Below are 16,405 nucleotides of genomic sequence, written 5' to 3'. Positions count from 1 at the left end.
AAAAAGAAACCATTATTCATGAAGTAAAGCAGATACTGGAGGCCAATTTTATCGAACCCTCTTCTAGCTCCTGGTCCTCCCCTATCATGTTGGTGGCAAACGCCTGATGGGAATTGGAGGTTTTGCATCGACTTTAGAAAGGTAATGTCATTTCTGCCTTTAATGCTTACCCAATGCCAACTATCGACAAACTTATCGACCGGCTGGGTAATGCTGACTATCCTTCCACTATAGACATTACAACCTGCTATTTGAAGATTCAATTACATGGACCCTACAAAGAGAAAACCGCCATTGCTAGTCCTATAGGTCTGTTCCAATTTAAAGTATTACCATTTGGTTTACATGGGGCTCCTGCACCATTTCAAAGATTAATGGACCACATTTTACAACCCTATTCAAACTTTTGCAGAGCCTATATAGACGATATTGTGATGCAGAGTAAAACTTGGAAAGATCATTTGTACTACGTTTACACTGTCATGCGGGTACTTAGAAAAGCAGGCCTAACCGCAAACCCCAGAAAATGCAAACTGGCTCAATCTACAGTCAAATACATAGGGTTCTTTGTAGATAATGGTACTGTTCAACCCCAGCATGACAAGGTCACAGCTATCTTGGATACCCCCACACCAAAAACAAAGAATGATCTGAGAGCCTTTTTGGGGTTGATTGGCCACTACCACCGGTTTATCCAAAAATGTTATAGCAAGGCCTCACGACTCACTGACAAACTGAAAAATGCAGAGCCCCAATAGATCGGGTGGGATTAAGATGAGATCTGTTACAACACTCTAAACCAGACCCTATGTCAGAACCACATTTTGAAAGTAGCAGACTTTTCCAAAGAATTTATTTTACAAACTGACACTGCCTTAATGGGTCTAGAGGCAGACCTTTCTCAAAACCATGATGGTCTAGAACACCCATGTTATATATATCAGCAGGAAGCTATTTTCTAGGAAGATAATTACTCTGTCATCGAGCTTGAGGCACTGGCTATCAAATGGGCTGTACTCCATTTTAAATACTATTTGCTAGGTCAGAAGTTTAGATTGATCATGGACCACTCCCCTTTAGTGTGTATTAGTCAAAGGAAGGAGTCCAATCCAAAAGTTATGCGCTGGCACATGGACCTTCAGCCTTATTGTTTCAAAGTAAAACACAGAAAGGGTAGAGATCAGGTCAATGTCGACTTCCTCTCCCAGTTTCCATGTGCAACACCCAGGTCCGGCCCGCATAAGGGAAGAGTGTGATGCTGGAAATGTATCAGAGGGACAGGGCCTCTGAATCCTTGTCCTCTTCTGCCTTTTATCGTGTGTTCGGTTATGTTTTCTGCCCAGGAATCCATTTGGGACTCCTGGCAGTGCAGCTCTCTCTTTTGGTTTGGTGAACAGACCCCTGGGATACCCTTATGGCACCCATGGGTGGGGGGGTACAACCCTGTGCCCCTAGTGTATGTTTTTGGGCACCTGTGGGTGGCCCACAGAGCAGGGTATGGGCTGGTGGCAGCTCCATGCTGAATTGGACAGGTGCTCTGGGTGTCCTCCATTTTGGGATACCCAGGCCCTGCCATTGGGATCAGTTGATTCCTGATAGAAACAAGATGGCCCCTGTGGCCTCTTGCTTTCTATTGCCTGTTGTCTTGTTTTCCCAAAGTCCTGGGATGCCCTGACTCTGTCCCTTCCCCCTGACTGGCTGTTGGGTGGAAGTTCCATATATGGTGTTGTTGTGAAGGCCCAGCTAGACTGACTGGAGCCTTCCCAGTGACTGTATGTTGTGGGTACCTCCTGTGGGTGGGACCTGGGTGAATGGAGTGTGTGACCAATATACACTCCTTGTTGTGGTTGTCTGGTTTCTGGCATGAGAGACAAAGACTGAGACAGCCCTGCCCGAAACTGGCCTGAATGCAGTGTGTAGTGTTGAATGGCTGGGTACTTGTCCCAATCCACATTCCTTGTTGTGAGTGTCTGAAAGGGAGGAGTGTGGCCTGAATGCACTGTGTGCCTGATTGGCTGACTGACTGCATGAATGCCCTTCTGTGTGATTGGCTGCTGTGTGTGTGCCAGCAGTGTGGATGAGAGACAGAATAGTATATCTGGGGACCTCTCACCACTGGAAATTGTTCAGAAGCATTCAGAAGCTGAGTCTCCACTCAAGAGTAACTGGATTTGCTGATCCTCGACGTCCAGCTGGAAGAAGAAGACTTGCTGTGGCATTTGCTTCGACGGAACTGAAGGTTGTCGAAATCGTCGAGGACTGACCCGAGAGAGGACCTGGTAAGGCGCCCTCTTCCCGTGCTCCGAGGGACCATCGAGCACCGCTGAATCTTCGCCGAAGCGCCCTGGAAGTCAGACCCTCGAAAGGCTGCCGACCCGAGACGGGACCGCCGAGGAGATCGAAGTGAAGCACCCGGACATCGACGCTGTCGAAGTCCATTGCCGTCGACCAGGGTTCGCAGGTCTGTGTAACCGCTGGAGGCCCGTCGAAGTTGTGTTGCCCAGCCGTGGGAACCACTTGACGCCGTGCCGCCGACGATCGGAGCCGTCCGCTCCATTGCCTAAGAACATTCAATCGAAGGACTCTCTCGACCGCATCGTCGACCGCTTATCCTGCCGGAGAAAGTCGAGGACGACCAACGCGCCGAGGAGAAACCTGCCGGTGGGTTTCCCGCCACCCGACGACCCCAAAGACTCGGACGACTCGACGCCCTTGCTGGGCTCCCGTCTCTACAATCTTTGCGGTCCAGAACTATTGTCATCGAGGTGCCCCGCACACCTCCGCCTTGCAGGACGCCGACGCCCCGACGCCGACGAGCACCGCTCGGACGGAGCTGCCGCCTCTTCGACAACGTTCGGCCTCGTTCGTCGACGGACGTTCGACGCCCCGTGCCTCCCGCCTGAAAAGGAAGGCATTCAAGAAGGGCCGTCGATTCCCCGTCGCCGAACAGCGAGTCCCTCGACGCTTGTCGACGCCTTTTCGAGGAACTCGACTCCACCAGGTACATTGGGGGGGTAAAAACATTATAGGAGAAAAATAGACTATTGAACAATATCTGGACTGGGCTGGGGTTATATCTCTTTATTTTGCAGGTTGCCCAGGTGGGGGGATCTCCACACAGAACTGTGTCCAGTAGCAAGGGCCAGTATTCTGCCTATTGTTTCAACCCTCTGTTATCTCTCCTCTCTCTATTGCTGGTTTCCTTCTTATTGATCTGTGTGCCATTTCTACAGTATTGTGAATGCACTTTAATGAGGTCTAATATTAGTGGTACCACTTTAGAATTGTAGATATTTACCATTGCTGATTTTCCTGAGCACAAAGTGCGTTATTGTGATAAGTGTACATAACCCTTGAATATTAATTATATAAAGACTGTGTTTTCAGTAATACAGTGTGTGGACATTCCTTTGTGGGGGCTTGGGGATACACTGTACTTAAGAACCAGCCTGCATCACCTCCTGAGAAGCTAGGCCTTGATTGCTCGTCCATCGCTACCGTATTAGAGAATCTTGGCTGGGGTCCTCTGTGCCTCCCCTCTACCATATAGAGAGCAGAAGTACAGACCCCCCCACCGGTCTTCTTTACAAAGCTGGTGGCAGCGGTGGGATGCTTATGGTTTTAAGACTCAGTGTATAACCGTGCCACTTACAAAATATCCGCACTTTTATTAGATTAAGGTTTGGGTGTGTACCAAATAACTGCATTACAAGCAATGGAGGCCATTGCAAATGGTAAATTGACTCGGATGAGCTTAGAGGCTCTCCAGAGTGCTTGTGAAGCCAGGGAGTTAGACTTTGTGGATAAGTCTAGGGCTGAGCTGATAGCTGCCCTGGTGGATTACCAGACTGATGGTGAAACTCTTGAGGAAGGGGGGGATGCAACCAGTGAGGACTCTGCCCCTGGGGTTGTCGCTGAATCTGTTTCTGGGAATGCCACCATTCCTGCTGCCTCTGTTCCAAACCCCAGCAATTCCATGGAACTTGAGTTATTGAGGATGAAGTTAGCCTTTGAATATCGCAAGTTGGAAATAGAAGCTGAGCTTAAGAAAGAGGAGCTGGCACAGCAAGTGGAACTCAAGAATAGGGATCTTGAACTCAGAAATAAGGACCTTGAACTCAAAAGCCAGGACACTGAATGTCAGAGAATCCAGCTAGAGAAAGCCAGAGTGGAGACTTCAGCTAGATCCAGTGAGAGTGTCAGGTCCCCAGCCACCAAGTTTATGAAAGATTTGGTTGGTGTGTTTGTGGAGGGTTCAGATATCCTCCAATGGATTGAAGCGTTTGAAATGGCTTGTGCAATTCATGATGTAGATAAAAGAGATTGGGCTAAGTGTTTGTTAAGCAGAGTGCCTCAAACTGGATATGACTGTATTCTGAAGCTGAGTGTGGAAGAAAGGGGTCAGTATGAGTGTATGAAGTCTGCTTTGATTGCCAAGTTTGGCAAGACACCTGCCCAATACCTTAAAAGGTTCAGGGAATTTAAGAAAAGAGAGAATGTGTCTTGGGTTGACTGGGTGAGTACTGCGCACATGAACATGATGGGGTGGATTGATGGATACAAGGTGAAAACTTTTGTTGAGTTGTCCCACCTCTTGTTTTTTGAGCATTTTTCTGAAGCCTGTTCACCAGAGCTGCGTCAGTATGTGGCTGACCAGAACATTTTGGACCCCTTTAAGCTGGCTAGGTTGGCTGACAAGTGGGTCTCCCACCGGGTGTCCCCTAAGGACTCCAGTGGGAAGGACAAGGACAAAGAAAAGGGGGCCTCTCAGAAAGCTGAGGAGTCCCAAAAGCAGTCACAGTCGGGTAAACCAAAACCTTCCTCTCCTAAGACCCAAAAATCTAGTGGGGATAAGTCCTCTGTGGGTGGGAATAAGAGTAGTGGTCCACCTGCTGCAAAGCAGGCTCCCAGTGGTTCCAGTACCGTACCCCGCACTCCTGGCACTTGTTGGGATTGTGGGGCTCTGGATCACAAAAGGGGTGACCCCAAGTGTAAAGGTAAGGCACTTGGAGTACAGGCTGTCAGCCTGACCTACCCTTACCCCGTGTCTGAGGTGGAGGCCACTGTCCTCCCCTCCTCTACAGGAATCACATTTGGTGCTCCAGTAGAGATTTCCTTAGTGTCCCTTGGGGCCTGGGACCAGTACGCAGAAGTACTGGCGACTATCCCGCAGAACACCCGTAGGTTTTTGAGAAGTGTCCTCTTGAATGGCCAGCCTTCTACTGGTTTGAGAGACACTGGGGCAAGCATGACAGTGGTGGACAGGACCCTGCTCAAGCCAGAGGACTATGTAGGTGCTCCTCTGAGAACCACCAGGTTAGCTGGTGGGCCTCCCAAATTATCGCCTGTAACCCTAGTCACACTCATGATTGGAGACAAGACAGCAAAGCTTCCTGTCCTGGTTCAGGACAATGTCCCTGCTAACATTCTGTTAGGAAACGATCTAGTAGAGTTGGGGTTGATCTCGGATGGTCTTCCCATGACTGCTGCTGCAGTCACTAGGTCACAGGTGACACCGGGTCTGGCTGTGAGTCAGGTATCCGAGCCAAAGGCGAGGCCTAAGGCAAGAAGAAGGAAGACCAAGAAGGCCACCTCTGTGGAGGGAACACCTTCTCTTCCTGCTGTTCCGACAGCACCCAATGGGATCCATGCTCCGGACGGGCTGGGTCCAGCGGAAAACCCAAACTCAACTCCTGTGGGAGAAGAGACAGAAGACTCTCCTGTGGGAGAGGTTCTCAACCCGGAGGATCATCCCGACCTTCAATGCTTGTTAGCTGAAGGGGGACCCTCCCGGGCAGACTTCTGTAAGGGACAGAGAGAGTGCCACTCTCTCGAGGGCCTGAGGAAACAGGCCCTGTCCCAGGCACAAGGTGAAGTGCCTAGGACATTCAAGATTTATTGGGAGGGTGAGCTCCTTGTTAGTGAGCCCACTAAGCCCGAACCTGGTGCCCGCAAGAGGTTGGTGGTACCCCAGGTTTACAGGCCCTTCCTACTGCAGTTGGCGCATGAGGTGCCCTTGGCTGGTCATCTTGGGACCAAGAAGACTAAGCAGAGGCTCTCTGCCCATTTCTACTGGCCACGGATGGGAGTAGAGGTGGAGTCCCACTGCAGGACCTGCCCAACTTGTCAGTTGTCTGGCAAGACTGGAGGCAGGGTCATTGCCCCACTGCAGCCATTACCAGTGGTTGGCACCCCATTTGAGAGGGTGGGCATCGACATCGTCGGTCCCCTTGACCCTCCCACTTCAGGTGGACATCGGTTCATCCTGGTCTTGGTAGATCATGCCACCAGGTACCCTGAGGCAATACCCCTTCGGACTGTTACTGCCAAGGTGGTTGCCAGGGCTCTCCTGGGCATTTTCACCCGTGTTGGATTCCCCAAGGAGGTTGTCTCTGACCGAGGATCCAACTTCATGTCTAGTTACATGAAAACCATGTGGAAAGAGTGCGGGGTAACCTACAAGTTCTCCACCTCTTACCACCCCCAGACCAATGGTCTGGTTGAGAGATTTAACAAAACTCTCAAGGGCATGCTAGGTGCTTTGGAAGAGCCCCTAAGGAGGAAATGGGATCTCCTCCTGCCATGCCTGCTGTTTGCTTACAGAGAGGTACCTCAAGAGGGTGTTGGTTTCAGCCCCTTTGAGTTACTCTTTGGACATCCCGTGAGGGGGCCCCTCGCCTTGATCCGAGAAGGCTTGGAAGCCACCCCTCCAGGTCCCGCCAAGCAAGTGGGGGACTATGTGTTAGGCCTCAGGCGGAGGATGACACAAATGATGGGTCAGGCAACAGCAAATCTCAAGGCCAGCCAGGAATTGAATAAGTACTGGCATGACCTGAAAGCTTCGCAAGTGGATTGGACTCCGGGACAGGAAATCCTTGTGATGGAGCCTACCAAGCCTAGAGCTTTGGCAGACAAGTGGACTGGACCCTTCAGGATCATCTCCAAGATGGGCGAAGTCAATTATCTGGTGGACATGGGAGCCTCTGGGGTAGCCCCCCAGGTATTCCATGTCAACAGGCTCAAGCCTTTCCACAGGCGAGCAGAAGTCTCATGTCTCTTGCTAGCTTCAGGGCAAGAAGAGGATGAGAGTGAGCCCCTTCCTGATTTGCTGCATAGCAACCCTCAGGATGGCTCAGTGGAGGGAGTACAACTCTCTCCCGATTTGACAACAGAGCAGCAGAGGGCCTGCCGGGCTTTGCTCCAGCAGTATGCCCCTCTGTTTTCACTGACACCGGGCCTTACACCGTGGTGTAAGCACGAAATTGACACTGGTGACAGTGTGCCTGTCAAAAGCAGGAGCTATCGTATGTCAGATACCGTCAAAAACCACATCCAGGCTGAGGTCGCCAAGATGTTGGATCTGGGTGTTATTGAACCCTCCACCAGTCCCTGGTCCAGTCCAGTGGTCCTTGTCCCCAAGGCAAGTTCCCCGGCGGGTACCAAGGATTGGAGGTTCTGTGTGGACTACCGAGGAGTCAATGCCGTCACCAAAACTGACGCGCACCCATTGCCCAGGGCTGATGAGCTCGTGGACACTATAGGTGCTGCCAAATTTGTGAGCACCTTTGACCTTACCTCAGGCTATTGGCAAATAGCTCTGACGGACCATGCCAAGGAAAAGACGGCATTCTCCACACCTGAGGGACTCTACCAGTTTAGGGTCATGCCCTTTGGGTTGAAGAATGCCCCTGCCACCTTCCAGAGATTGGTCAACCATGCGCTCAGTGGGCTGGAAGCCTTTTGTGTGGCTTACTTAGACGACATTGCCGTCTACAGTTCCACCTGGGAAGAGCATTTGACACATCTGGATAAGGTGTTGCAGGCCTTGAAAAGGGCTAACCTCACTATCAAGGCCACCAAGTGCCAGATAGCTCAGGGGAAAGTTACCTATCTTGGTCATGAGGTAGGAGGGGGTCAAATCCAACCTCTCTCCAGTAAAGTACAGGACGTACAGAACTGGGAGACTCCCACTACTCAAACCCAGGTGAGAGCCTTTTTGGGCCTCACTGGGTACTATCGCAATTTCATGGCAGACTATGGAACCATAGCTGCACCCCTGACAGCTCTAACTTCACCCAAACAGCCTAGGAAGGTTAATTGGACTAAAGACTGTCAGAGGGCCTTTGATGGCTTGAAAGAAAGTCTGTGTAGGGCACCTGTGTTGAGTGCGCCTGACTACAGCCGACCCTTTATCGTCCAGACGGATGCCTGCGACACCGGAATTGGAGCTGTCTTGTCCCAGTTAGATGACAAAGGGAGAGAACATCCTATCATATTCATCAGTAGACAACTCAAGGGTAGAGAACTTAGGTGGGCTACTGTTGAAAAGGAATGTTTTAGTATAGTTTGGAGCCTTAGGCGTTTTAGGCCCTACCTTACGGGGTCCACCTTCAAGGTCCAAACAGATCATAAGCCCCTAAAGTGGCTTATGCAGATGAAGGGTGAGAATCCGAAATTGCTCAGGTGGTCGATTAGCCTACAAGGGCTAGACTTCACCATAGAGCACAGACCAGGGAAGAGTCACGATAATGCAGATGGCCTTTCCAGAAGGTATGTTGACCGTCTGGATGAGGGTGTCTATCCCGTGGGAGATTAGGCACCCTCCACCTCAGTCTGGGGGGGGCGACTGTGATGCTGGAAATGTATCAGAGGGACAGGGCCTCTGAATCCTTGTCCTCTTCTGCCTTTTATCGTGTGTTCGGTTATGTTTTCTGCCCAGGAATCCATTTGGGACTCCTGGCAGTGCAGCTCTCTCTTTTGGTTTGGTGAACAGACCCCTGGGATACCCTTATGGCACCCATGGGTGGGGGGGTACAACCCTGTGCCCCTAGTGTATGTTTTTGGGCACCTGTGGGTGGCCCACAGAGCAGGGTATGGGCTGGTGGCAGCTCCATGCTGAATTGGACAGGTGCTCTGGGTGTCCTCCATTTTGGGATACCCAGGCCCTGCCATTGGGATCAGTTGATTCCTGATAGAAACAAGATGGCCCCTGTGGCCTCTTGCTTTCTATTGCCTGTTGTCTTGTTTTCCCAAAGTCCTGGGATGCCCTGACTCTGTCCCTTCCCCCTGACTGGCTGTTGGGTGGAAGTTCCATATATGGTGTTGTTGTGAAGGCCCAGCTAGACTGACTGGAGCCTTCCCAGTGACTGTATGTTGTGGGTACCTCCTGTGGGTGGGACCTGGGTGAATGGAGTGTGTGACCAATATACACTCCTTGTTGTGGTTGTCTGGTTTCTGGCATGAGAGACAAAGACTGAGACAGCCCTGCCCGAAACTGGCCTGAATGCAGTGTGTAGTGTTGAATGGCTGGGTACTTGTCCCAATCCACATTCCTTGTTGTGAGTGTCTGAAAGGGAGGAGTGTGGCCTGAATGCACTGTGTGCCTGATTGGCTGACTGACTGCATGAATGCCCTTCTGTGTGATTGGCTGCTGTGTGTGTGCCAGCAGTGTGGATGAGAGACAGAATAGTATATCTGGGGACCTCTCACCACTGGAAATTGTTCAGAAGCATTCAGAAGCTGAGTCTCCACTCAAGAGTAACTGGATTTGCTGATCCTCGACGTCCAGCTGGAAGAAGAAGACTTGCTGTGGCATTTGCTTCGACGGAACTGAAGGTTGTCGAAATCGTCGAGGACTGACCCGAGAGAGGACCTGGTAAGGCGCCCTCTTCCCGTGCTCCGAGGGACCATCGAGCACCGCTGAATCTTCGCCGAAGCGCCCTGGAAGTCAGACCCTCGAAAGGCTGCCGACCCGAGACGGGACCGCCGAGGAGATCGAAGTGAAGCACCCGGACATCGACGCTGTCGAAGTCCATTGCCGTCGACCAGGGTTCGCAGGTCTGTGTAACCGCTGGAGGCCCGTCGAAGTTGTGTTGCCCAGCCGTGGGAACCACTTGACGCCGTGCCGCCGACGATCGGAGCCGTCCGCTCCATTGCCTAAGAACATTCAATCGAAGGACTCTCTCGACCGCATCGTCGACCGCTTATCCTGCCGGAGAAAGTCGAGGACGACCAACGCGCCGAGGAGAAACCTGCCGGTGGGTTTCCCGCCACCCGACGACCCCAAAGACTCGGACGACTCGACGCCCTTGCTGGGCTCCCGTCTCTACAATCTTTGCGGTCCAGAACTATTGTCATCGAGGTGCCCCGCACACCTCCGCCTTGCAGGACGCCGACGCCCCGACGCCGACGAGCACCGCTCGGACGGAGCTGCCGCCTCTTCGACAACGTTCGGCCTCGTTCGTCGACGGACGTTCGACGCCCCGTGCCTCCCGCCTGAAAAGGAAGGCATTCAAGAAGGGCCGTCGATTCCCCGTCGCCGAACAGCGAGTCCCTCGACGCTTGTCGACGCCTTTTCGAGGAACTCGACTCCACCAGGTACATTGGGGGGGTAAAAACATTATAGGAGAAAAATAGACTATTGAACAATATCTGGACTGGGCTGGGGTTATATCTCTTTATTTTGCAGGTTGCCCAGGTGGGGGGATCTCCACACAGAACTGTGTCCAGTAGCAAGGGCCAGTATTCTGCCTATTGTTTCAACCCTCTGTTATCTCTCCTCTCTCTATTGCTGGTTTCCTTCTTATTGATCTGTGTGCCATTTCTACAGTATTGTGAATGCACTTTAATGAGGTCTAATATTAGTGGTACCACTTTAGAATTGTAGATATTTACCATTGCTGATTTTCCTGAGCACAAAGTGCGTTATTGTGATAAGTGTACATAACCCTTGAATATTAATTATATAAAGACTGTGTTTTCAGTAATACAGTGTGTGGACATTCCTTTGTGGGGGCTTGGGGATACACTGTACTTAAGAACCAGCCTGCATCACCTCCTGAGAAGCTAGGCCTTGATTGCTCGTCCATCGCTACCGTATTAGAGAATCTTGGCTGGGGTCCTCTGTGCCTCCCCTCTACCATATAGAGAGCAGAAGTACAGACCCCCCCACCGGTCTTCTTTACAAAGAGTATGTGAGGAACCTGAGGACATCCTCAGATCTACTCCCCTTGGAACTTCCTCTCAGGTGGCGTGGGAAAGACCATCACTCTTGGATCCCGACCCAGGGAGTGGATATGCAAGGGAGGATCTGGTTACCAGACATTTGGTCGAAAAAAATTGGTCGACCAGACAAATGGTCGAACCAATTTGGTCGAAAACCAAATGGTCGAATTTTTTATTTTTTTATTTTCACCCCTTTTTTTTGGGGGGGGGGGTCCCCCCCCAACCCCCTTATTTTTTCTAAAAACCCATTTTTGTAAAAAACGAAAACCCGAAAAATAAATATATAATTAAAAAAAAAAAATTCGACCATTTGGTTTTTGACCAAATTTGCGTCGACCAAATGTCATTCGACCAGTTTTAGGTCGACCAAATGTCTGGACACCGGAGGATCTACTGGATGGAGGGACCTTGGGGAGTGAGAAGAGGATGTCTTCAGGTGAGGCATGGTATCCCCTTTCCCTTATGAGAATGATTCCTACCCTCCCCCTGCCTTCATAGGGTATTGTCAGTTTTTATCCATTCCATACACACCAACTGAGCCACAATCATGTGCCTTGAAGACTGGGATGAGGAAGAGGCAGCTAGGAGTAATGCAGACTTCTAGTCAACTTCACTACTTTGACACTGAGACGAGGAAGAGGACTATGGAAGAAAACCATTGAGAGGGTCAGGCAAAGGACTTGCACCTGCAACCAATTGATTGGCCACAGGTGCATAAAATGAGAGCCTGGCAGAGAGAAATGGAGAACCTGCTTGGGGTGAAGGATGCAGCTGCAAGGCAAGGAGCAGGCTGGAGAGGGGATAGTGGAGAGCACGCCATGTATTGCAGAGGGGTGAGAGAGGCACTGAGACCCAAAAATGGCATGAGAAGGTTGGATCCCCGGCAGTCCCCTCTGTTGCATGCTCCCAGCTGGAGCTAGGGAACTGAATTGCCATGGGCCGCTGCAGCAAGGTTCACATGTAGTGAGCACTGCTCACTGGAGCTCCTGACGTGTACCCGGGAAGCAAGTGGGAGCCGGAGAACAGAAGAAGGATGCCCGGAGGAGCACCCAAGCACCACTGAGTGTGAGAAAAGGAACACTTGAACCAGGGTGCTCCAGGGAAGGGAATTGGACATTTGCGATTATCGATTAAACGGAAACCTCTAAGAAAGGGGTTTGGGGACCAAACAGAAGAATATTGAATAACGAACAAACTGGAAAGTATTTTGTGAAATGCAACATTTATTGAATACCGAACTAAAGAGTAGATATGGAAATTATGTGAAATGATAGCACGAGTGGAAAGCGAGTGATGTGCCGTTATGAACGCAATGAAAACTGTTAAAGGAGATTCTAGAACCTACAGCTCCAGGGATGGAAGTTTGAAGGATGAGCTCCTGTGCCCTGCACCTATCTCTCTACTATATCTACAATGGCTGATAAACGTTCTGAGACATCCCAGACATCAAAGAGACAGAAAGGAGAAGGAGAAACAACAGATAGTGAAAGGAGAGAGGAAAGACTATTGGAACTCTTAACCAAAGGGACTGCTGATATTGCAGAAATCAAAACTAAACTGTTTGCCTCAGAGGAAAACTATGGTGAGCTATCTGTCAAGATTACCTCGGTGGAGAGCCATTTAAACACAATGGATGAGGAGTCAAGAAGGATGGCTGAGCAAATAAGAGATCCACGCAGAGAAATTAACTCTTCAAGAAGGAACAATGTTCGCATAGCAGGATTTCCAGAAAACATTGAACAAGTCTGCCCCGTGGACTTTTTGGAAAAAGCTTTAACAAAAATGCTTAACCTGGACCCAAAATGTCCTCTGGAGATAGAGAGGGCACACAGACCTCTGGGACCAAAACCAACTCTTGCACAGCGACCAAGGCATTTCATTATAACCATTTTAAGATTTCTTGTGAGAGAACTGATATTAAAAAGAGGCTGTGAACTGGGCGATCTGGCCTCTGGAGGCCACAAAATTATGATTTGTGGGGATCTGAGAAGAGATATTTTGGAGAAGAGAAAAACCTTCAATACCGCAAAGGAGAAAGCAAGAAACAAACATTTGAAGTATTACATGGTGTAGACATGGTGTACCCTGCTATCTTAAGAGTGGTATTGAATGGCCAGGTTCACTCTTTTACAGACCATCGTAATGCAGAAGCAGTTCTTTCTGACCTTGATCTTGAACCTATGGAGGAATCAATTGTGCAGAGAAGTAGAATAACAGGAAAGAAGAAAATATTAATTACTTTGCAGTTAATGAGTTGCATTACTTCATTTATTATTTTACTTTATTACTTTATTTTGTTGCCCCTCGTTTGTTGGGATTGTTATAATATAAATATATCAGACCGTGATGTCGTTGAAACTGTTTAAGGTTTGTGTACGTTTAAAACATAACGCACGAGTAAGATGCGGCTTTGGAAAGCATGTTTGAGGAAAGGACCTATTGATGCTGAACATAACGTGATGACGTGAGAAAGCATTACGCGATAGGGAAGTGACAAGAAGCATGCAGAGCAACCCTGACTTAACGAAACGGTCAAGCGATCATCACCACACCTGTCATCATATGTGTTCTAATGCACCCTCAACAACTAACCGCTCTGCTTCTGAGTGGGATGCTGTGCACACAATATCACGGGTATCATTTAATCCACATTTTCATTTCATTCGTGTTGTACCTTGTGCATGCTGGACTTGAGGGGCTTATTTCAATGCTGGTGAGTGCTTCTTCATTGTTTTAACAGTTACATTACGGTGTCACTTGATACAGCCCCATGCCTCCATTTATTGAGCTCTGCTATGTATATTTAAATTTGACCACAATTTATTAACTCTTCGTTCTCTCATCACCAAAAGCAGATGCCTGGTGCACGCCACTGGCGAATGGGTATGAGGGAACTGTGGTGTGTTCAGAAACAAAATAATCAGAGGGTCAAATTCAATGGGTCTCCTGCATATAAACAGCAGACTCGCCAAATGGAGAATGTGGTAATGAGAGCCTTATGACGAACACAGAACTAGATGATGGCGATGAGGGGAAACAAGATAAGTAGGAGAAATTGAACCTAAATGCAGGAGACAACAAAGAGTAATGAGAAAGTAGCAGTAATAAGAAGGGCTAGATGCAATATCAACATATGCAGACCAAAATAACGGGGAGGAAATCATAAATCCTCATCCCTATGAGGAAATCCCTATGTAATCTTATTATTATATGTGCACTCCTCCTGGTGACAAATCACCTGAGGCACTAAAACCTAATAGACAGTTGTTCCGACACTTATGAACTTCTGTCACTTTACTATACATAAAAGGAATAATGGCAAATTAGTTATACATAAAAACTTACATCTGAAAGGTGGTCAAGGAATAAACCTGATAAAGATTAGAATTGAAGCATGAATCATCATAAATGAGTGGTTGCAAGTATATATATGTAACTCGTAAACTCAACAGCTCAGACAGCATGTGGGAACATGTTATTTCCGCACAGCAACAGAAATACAACAAGCACAAACCTAGCTTGGGAAGCACCGCAAAGTGACTTCAACAATATTTCTACTTTCCCCTGAATGACTTTAAAAATCATTTTAACCTACTGAAACCAACATGTGCCGATAAAGAAATTACACTAAATAAAGAAATAGAGGCATACCTGGGGTGTAACCTGCATAATTTGGCAGAAGTCCGCAATTTGTCCAATAAATAATTTTGCCTTGTCTCGACTTGCGCAGGCTTTCTTTTTTCTCCTGTGTTGATGTCGGCTCTGTTTTCCCATATTGAAGTGTGACCTTCAGGGGAGTCGTTGGACACGTAGAGGACCGAGGAATAGTTTGGGTTTGAGGGGGCAAAGAACTGGGACACTGACAGAAAACAAATAGATAAAAAAAGCGAATAGTTAATCAGAGGAAAAGATGTTGACCCCGCAAGATTTCACCATGCAGATAACAGTTGAAAACCCCACCCCTACTTTATAACTGAGGTGCCTTTTACTGCTCGATTCCCCGGGGTCTATCTTTTGATTAAAAAGGTGGAACCTCTGGTAATACCAATGCAGACAAAAGTATCACTTCAACCCGGAAGTTCCACCTTAATTAACATGGTGAGTTCCAGATCAAGGTTTATTTTAATGAGCAGTATCTCTTCCCTAGGACACAAAATTAGGTGCCGGCCTGACCGTCCAAAAGGTACAGTGATAATCCCAATACAATTTACGGTAAGGAAATGGTATCCTTTGAAATGCGTGCAACGGGGTGCATCTTCATAACAGCTGAGTTCTGTGCATTTCTTAATTTGTAGAGTAAGGGCCTGATTTATAAAAGTGTTTCACGATGGCGCAATCTCTTTTTAAATCAGCCCCATAGACACAGCCATTAAATTATGAACCGTAGGATTTTTGTGCATTTGCTGGAAAGAGCAGTGGTTGCAAGCGTATGTCTGATACCACCTCTCTTAGCCAATGCACATGAATCTCTTCCCTCATCAAATTTTCATCCAACCAGAGATGCTTGAATGTGCATTGAATTCCACCTGGTTTTTAAATATGGAAAAACTATGCGGAATGCAGAAGGGTGTATAATAAGCTGCACAGTTTTAACTATAATTGGCAAGTAGGCCATCTAAATGAGCACTCCCATCAATGTGTTCTCAAACGGGGCTAGTCGCATATTTACAGCAGGGGCATGCATATTGTGGGAAGGTCAGAAGTACTGTGGATTCCTGCACTTTCTGATCCCAGAGGAATAGCAATGTATCGACTGAATGGCCAATACATAGGGCATCATTATGAGCGTGCTGGTCCGGAAACAATGGTGCCATTGTTTCTGGACATGCACACTACAGGGTCAGACCTGGCAGCGGGACGGCACCCGACCCGCAGAGTTTCACGGAAGCACCGGCACCGTTACTAACGGTGCCGGTGCTTCCGTGGTCCCCATTCCCATGGAATCCTGTAGGACTCCATTGGAATGAAGACTTACAGAATTACCAGCGCCTGACTTACCGGCCGCCGGGGTCAGAATGCCCCACTGTTACGGGAAGTCAAATGCGGGTAATTTTTTTGAAGTCCGTATCACTGCCAGTATCACCGGCAGGCTTACCGCCACACCCGTAATGAGGCCCTTAGTCATTTATAGGTTCCCTGCTTATTATTTGGAGAAGGGCCACATGCGTGGTTATGTCAGGCCTGATTATATAATTGCACAAGCACATGCAGTAGTTATGGTTAAGTGCGATTTGTCTATGGAGTTTCATAAACATTACATAATAACCTTTGAACCGTTTCATAAAAAATGTTGATAATACACAGACGGCTTCATTTTTAAAACAACATTTTGTTTGTTCGCATTCTGAACAGCTTTTAACATGGGGTTTTCTTGTAGGGAAACACATTCTTTTGGCCAAAA

The 16,405-nt window shown here is 48.6% G+C and overlaps 1 protein-coding gene across 2 annotated transcripts in view; it reads right to left on the bottom strand.

The window, feature by feature from the left end:
* Positions 1-16,405, bottom strand: part of LOC138510612 (ciliary microtubule inner protein 2B-like) — a 169,898-nt gene that overhangs the window by 10,530 nt on the left and 142,963 nt on the right. For both annotated transcript variants that reach the window (XR_011280421.1, XM_069626397.1), the window contains one exon: positions 14,656-14,863. Coding sequence is in view for 1 of the 2 variants with exons in the window: in XM_069626397.1 (XP_069482498.1) it covers positions 14,656-14,863 (208 nt within the window). In the remaining variant the exon portion in view is untranslated. The remainder of the gene's footprint in view (positions 1-14,655; positions 14,864-16,405) is intronic.

This window comes from Ambystoma mexicanum, chromosome 6p (genome assembly GCF_040938575.1).
Source record: "Ambystoma mexicanum isolate Mex_15411 chromosome 6p, UKY_AmexF1_1, whole genome shotgun sequence".
Lineage (NCBI taxonomy): Eukaryota > Metazoa > Chordata > Amphibia > Caudata > Ambystomatidae > Ambystoma > Ambystoma mexicanum.
The sequence above is the reverse complement of the archived record's forward strand: the minus strand, read 5'-3'. Positions and strand labels throughout refer to the sequence as shown.